Source organism: Thermobia domestica, chromosome 3, assembly GCF_964235325.1.
Source record: "Thermobia domestica chromosome 3, izTheDome1.hap1.1, whole genome shotgun sequence".
Classification (NCBI taxonomy): Eukaryota; Metazoa; Arthropoda; class Insecta; order Zygentoma; family Lepismatidae; genus Thermobia; species Thermobia domestica.
In genome coordinates, this window is record NC_137456.1 from 279,940,933 (window position 1) to 279,947,624 (window position 6,692).

Consider the following 6,692-nt stretch of genomic DNA (forward strand, 5'->3'; position numbering starts at 1 on the left):
GATTTCTTCGAGTTTTTGCTGCGACTGCTTTCAAGACCTGCGGGATTCAACTATTCATCTTCAACTATAAATAAAATTTTAACAATAAAAACAAACTTGCATCTACAAATATTAAAAAAAAAAAAACAGAAAAAGTTCGTATGTATGGCTTTTCATATATTTTACAGGAAACTTATTTTTCCTGTGTGAAGAACAGGGATTCTGCTAATATAACATACAATTACGGAGTCACCGAGTGTAAATACTCAATAAGTTGTCTTTTATATTATTGAAAACCCAACATATTTATTAACAATTTTGTTCAAGTATAAAATGTGTTATACCAGTTGTAGTAATACGATAATAGCCAACATAAATACAACGATGTAAGTTCCACAATTTTTAATTTGTTAATTTGACTTTTGTTATTATAGTATTCTTAAATTTATGCAAATACACTCATATACATGGATGAACATGTCTGAAATCGTATCTGTAGTAGCTGCGTAGGAAAAGAATATGAATATTCCTCTACATAGCACATTTCCTTCTGGCAATATCCGCAACGCAGGCTTCAAGAGCTCTCTGAGTAGAAGGCAGAAGAACATACTCCATAAACTCCTCGAGGTCCTTCTCGCGATTATTACACAACCAGTTCAGTACTTCATGTCGAACATTTAACTTGAAACGCCTCTGCGAATCAGTGCAGACAGCTCTCAATTTCAACAGGAAAGCATCAGCTTTGCAGAGCGCATCATCTCGGCATGACGCTACATCATCCACCAAACCTATTTCGCAAGCTTTAATTGTATCGTATAATCTGCCGCTTATGAGGGAAAGCTCAGCGTCTCGATGACCGATCGTGTTTCTCAAGGTATCTTGAAACCACTTTGGAGAATAGATTCCTAATCTTGCTTCATTCATGCCAATGGTATATTTTGGTCCCACCATGATCCGATAGTCACAACACATTGCCAGCAAACAGCCAGCTGCGGGAGCGTGTCCGTTGATAACTGCAACTGTTACGAAGGGACATCCGTAAAGGCGCATAAACATATCTTGCAGAGTGCTCCAATACACTGCTAGTCTGTCTTTGTTAGGTTTTAGCATTTCGTGTAAGTCTAGACCAGCTGAAAACACACTTCCCAGATTGGATGTCAATACCATTCCTCTGCATTTTTTCTCTTCTAACTCGCCTATTCGTTGCATGATCCCCTTCGCCAATGGTAAGTCAATACTGTTAACAGGTGGGTTTGTCAGGGTCATTGTAGCAATATTTGTCTCTTCTCTGAAACAGAATGCCACTGTACCTTCTGATTCATCCTTTGGTTCACACTTTTTTTCTCGACAACAGAATCCACGGAGTAATAATTTCGACCAACGTCCGTTTTGAAATTTTCTTGGAAGCACGTTCGTGCAGACTGGTAATGCTTTTGCGGTCAACATTCTGATCTTTGTAATTTTAGATTAGGTCCTAGTTTTCTTTGACATGTATTTTAATCACATACTAGAAATTTTCTTGAATTACCAAATAGTTTGCTCAATGGCCAAAATCGCCAAAGCAACCAAACAATGCTTAAAACAATCAGTGTTTAAAATTACAGTAAGTTGTTCAGTAAATAATAATGCTATACTAAGGTAAAATTAAACCAGAGGATGTCTTTCTAGAAACATGTTGATTGCTGCGTTGCCCACATAAGCCTGCCATATTTTTATGAGAATATGAAACACTTTCAATCTCTCCCCACCTCAAACTTTTCAACACAATCTAATGAACTGTAGTTCTGGTTATGAGTAATAGTATAATAGGCGAAAGTTCTCCAAGTTGTAGCTGCTTTTCTCTCTTCGTTCCCTGCAATTAATTATTCGAAGTGATGATATTTACAATCCAACTACAAAAGAATCATCTTAAAAACCAAGGATCTGCCCTTAGAATAAAATCTTGAAGCCACACGTCACAGTTTCGCCACCCCTACTCTGCCCACTCCACCCAATAGGATCGCAATGTTTTGAGCCAATCAGACGATATCGGAAACGAGAGTAGCAAATCAGACGTGCCGATGCTCTGTTGTTTTTTGGCTTCATTATTTAATAGGATGAAGATAAATATGGGCAGATCCTCTATTTTATAAGATCCTTGTTAAAACTTTAGATGATGTTTTATAAAAATGATTTAAGCCGGTTGTACATCATCAAATATTTCATCCAGTATTGCATTAAATATTTCAGCAAAGTGGAATTTGAACGTGTACGATGCCAAGTTGTATACAACTTTTTTGTTGGTGACAACATTTGATACAACTGCTCTAAAATAAAAACATATTCTACTCCTATCCAACATTGCATCAAAGGAAACAAACGAAAATCACTGTGCGCTAGCGCTAAACGTGGTTACGGGAAGCAATTGATATCATCATTGATGCCTACAAGCAGCATCCTAATTTGTGTAACTGTAAACTTAAAGAATATTAAACACAAGGAAGCCCTGGAAAAAATTGTGTCTAAAGTTAGGCTGACAAGGCGAAAGATTACAGGTTAGTGAGCGTTCACATTTCACATGCACAGTTCATATCTCCAATTGCTCTTTTATTTTAAGATTTAAGATTTAAACAGCTTACTTATAAATAACTGCCTCAAGCGAGTACTGCGCGGCACTCTATGTCTACCAACAACAAATGTAACAATTGAATGAAAAAATGTAAACAAATGAGCAACAGAATTAATCATTGTATTTGATCGTTTATAGTGCTTGTAAAAGTTTAGCCAACATATTTCACCAAATGACTATCAAAGATGAAGTTTGTTACCGGTACAACATTTGATGGAAAACTATGGCCATGTATAATCGGTTATAATAATTTCGTTTTATTTAAATCAGTAATGCAATCCAGCTTCAATATTCTTCGCGAGTTTAGCAATATTTATTTATTTACATGGTCATATTTGCCAAAATTATGTTTGTCAGTTTAATCTGATAAAAACTTACAAGGGAACCTTCCGAAAATGATAGTTGCAGGGAAAGATGTGGCCTATGCCAATTGAAAGAGCTGTAACAGAGATGAGAATTCCCAAAAAATTAGCTGCCCATAGCAATAAGTTCAAGAAATATAAGGGATGGAAGTTCGGGAAACAGCAAGGTTGGACAAAGGGGGGGAAAAGTGCAAATTCCGCAAAATAGGAGGGCACGGCAAAATACAATGCTCATAAGTGATGTATAGAAAGAGACTTGCCACAATAGGGAACAAAACAAATGAAGGTCACCAGTGGGGTTAACAGTGTTGCCAACTGCAATGAAAAGTACATGTTTTGCAAAGAGCGCTATATGAAGTGAGTGCAATATTCAGTGTCAACCTGTAATGTAGAACATAAGATATGATGAGTATAATCAGTGGTTACAATCTAACAAAAGAAAATAAAAAAAACAGAAGTACGAAAAATACGGAAAAGACGGAGTTGGCCATAATGCGCCACATTTGATCACGAGCTGGGCATATTAGAATGAACAAAACAAGAAGCACCAACTATGCAGGAAACCGACGTACCTAGAGCCGAAAAGAAAAACGAGTTCCAAAGTTGACAACACTGGCCATGAACATTCAGACAAGTCTAATATAGTTAGGCCATTCGCTTCACAAAAAGAAAATTCCGGCAACAGGCATCACTCGGAATGCATCAATGCTAGAGTGATTGAGGCAATGTCAAGTCGGGGAACATGAAATGGTTGGGTTGAGCCAACAACCGATAATAGAAGTAATGAATATTATGTCATGGTTGGGTCGTATGTAGGAATATACAGGGTGTCCCAGCAAACTTTGTGACCTGAAAGATTTGCGAAACGAACAAAAATGTGACGGATCCAGTTGTGCAGGAATGTACCAATGTCAGGGGGTGATAAAAGTCTGTGAGAAGCAAGTGCCCCCAGGATCCCCATCATAGGGCCCCAGGAGCCAACTTCAAACTTTCAAATGGCAACAGATACCGAGTGGTACCTCTTTCGATAGATCATGGAATGTGCAACAACACCTATAGGAAACATTTGCTATATGAAGCATGGCTTTCAAAATGGCCGCCACAAACATATGTTGTGTCTTAACATGGCATCGAACATTGTGATCTCAAATTGCTGCGAAGCGAAAAGAGATGTTGCAAATCCAATTGCACAGGAATGTATTCGTGTCGAGGCCAAGAAAACTTGTAAGAAGCAAGTCCCCCAGGGCCCCCATCATAAGGCTCGAGGGGTCAACCGCAACATTTCAAATGGGAACAGGGGGCGGATGATATTTCTCTGGATAGATGCAACACCGCCTATAAAAAATATTTGCTATATGAAGCACGGGTTTTAAAATGGCCACCAGAAATGCACGTTGTTCTTGTCACCGAGCAGATTTTTTGGGCGGCCATTTTGAAATCCCATATAGTAAATATTTCTGATAAGCGTTGTTGCATATTCCAAGATTTATCGAAAGAAATATAACTCGACCGATGGTGCTATTTGAAATTTTGAAGTTGGCCCCTGGGATCCTATGACGGGGGACTTGGAGGCAATTGCGTCTCACAGAAGTATGTCGCCCGCTGACATGGGTACATTCCTGCACAACTGGATGTGTTACATTTTTTTCGCTTTGAAACTATTTCAGTCGCAGAGTTAGGTGGGATACCCTGGATATATTATATAGGCGGTGATAGTACTGCAAACAGCAACACAAAGCAGATCAAGCCTTTGATTATGTTTGCTTTCTACAGGTGTGGATATGTGATAGAAAGATCACCAAAGGTTCCGACACCTCTAGAGTACTGTTTCGAGACATTCACAGGCAATCATTGTACCATGTGTGACGGATTGGCAGTATTCCTTTGTGCTCACTGCAAATGTATCTTCTGTTTGGACCAATGTCTCATCGAACAATTGCACGTACAATATTGACGGGCATGTACAAATGATGCGAAGGCTAATTCCTGTAGCCGGAATTTTGTTTCTGTGAAGCGAGTGGCCTAACTATATTAGAATTGTCTGGATTTTCATGGCCAGTGTTGCCCATTTTGGAACTCGTTTTTCTTTTCGACTCTAGGTACGTCGGTTTCCTGCATAGTTGGTGCTTTCTTGTTTTGTTCATTCTAATATGCCCAGCTCGTGATCAAATGTGGCGCATTATGGCCAACTTCGTCTTTTTCCGTACTTTTCGTACTTCTGTTTTTTCTATTTTCTTTTGTTAGATTGTACCACTGATTATACACATCATATTTTATGTTCTACATTACAGGTTGACACTGAATATTGCACTCTTTGCAAAACATGTACTTTTCATTGCAGTTGGCAACATTGTTAATCCCACTGGTGGCCTTCATTTGTTCCCTATTGTGGCAAGTCTCTTTCTATACATCACTTGTCAGCATTGTATTTTGCCGTGCCCTCCTTTTTTGCGGAATTTGCAATTTTCCCCCCTTGTCCAACCTTGCTGTTTCCCGAATTTCCACCCCTTATATTTCTTGAACTTATTGCTATGGGCAGCTAATTTTTTGGGAATTCTCATCTCTGTTACAGCTCTTTCAATTGGCATAGGTCACATCTTTCCCTGCAACTATCATTTTCGGAAGGTTCCCTTGTTAGCTGATTTTTCTCCTTGCATCGTGTGTAAATATCAGGACCGGATTTACATATTTCTACGCCCTAGACCAAAGTACAATTCTGTCCTATACCCTCTCAAAATGATTATTTATAACTCTCGTTAATTTATCTAATGTCTTGCTCGAGAAGAAGTCACTCATCTTCCCTGTGCTTGTAGATGTAGAAGCACTCGAAGCCTTCTTACATTAGCTTGTTTTGGTGTTGGAGTGTGTCTGAGTTTCCACCAGACGCAATTGAAAACGTAGCAATGCAAATTTTGCCGTCAACTTCCTAGTTCAAGTTCGTTGCTTGATAAAACGGGTACTTCTCCTTCAAATTGGAAGAAAATGTGCACTTCAGTTTAGGCATTCTTGTTGATACAAAATTGCAACAGTTCACTTGTAATGTATTATCAACGACAGCTCAGCTCGCAAATTTTATCAAAGATTGCAGATTCCCTGACTGCTAACGAACAATTGCAATTCTGTGCTGCGAATCTATTGGCTTGCTTTCTATCAAAACAGAGGGTGGTATGGAATAATTGCTCGTAGCTGTTACATGGTACAGCATATTGTTCATTCACTAATTAAAGGATTCCCAGCCAATGTCAGAATTTTTCACTTTTCGGATAAGCTGATATTGATAGTAGAAATGGGACGGGATTAAAATACGGGACATTTGCCTGTTCCGACTAAATTTATGGGGACGCGGGACACTCGGGTCCAAAATCGAGACTGTCCCGTTTTTTATGGGACGTATGGCAGACATTTTTTTCTGCTTGAAATCACACATTCAATAGGTGGATCACGCTTCTTGTAACACTAGGGCAAAAATTAGTTTCCAGGTCGCATAACCGAAGGAATCGACAATAAAAGTTAAGTTCAGTAAATAACTGTGACCCGTTTACTGCGCTTTCATGCTTATCGATGATGTCAAAGTGATAGTTTAGGTAACTTACTTCATTCTTCTTGGCGTAGTGTGTCTATCGTCTCTTAGATTCAGGTGCGTAGCTAGGAGTTTTTAAAGTGTAGCCCAATGAGAGAGTCACTACAATTTTGAGGGGAACAGTTGTGTTTAACATGCTTTGAGAAAAAATAAAACTAATCTG

The 6,692-nt window shown here is 38.8% G+C and overlaps 1 protein-coding gene across 1 annotated transcript; it reads right to left on the reverse strand.

Moving 5' to 3' along the window:
• Positions 1-366: 366 nt before the first annotated feature.
• LOC145681087 (enoyl-CoA delta isomerase 1, mitochondrial-like) lies at positions 367-1,537 on the reverse strand. The gene has a single exon (XM_081752462.1). The coding sequence runs from the start codon at positions 1,423-1,425 to the stop codon at positions 511-513; it is 915 nt and encodes a 304-aa protein (XP_081608588.1). The 5' UTR covers positions 1,426-1,537; the 3' UTR covers positions 367-510.
• Between the last annotated feature and the right edge of the window lie 5,155 nt (positions 1,538-6,692).

Excerpts from the sequence above, each read along its gene's own strand:
- LOC145681087 (XM_081752462.1), bottom strand. The coding sequence starts at position 1,425 with ATGTTGACCGCAAAAGCATTACCAGTCTGCACGAACGTGCTTCCAAGA.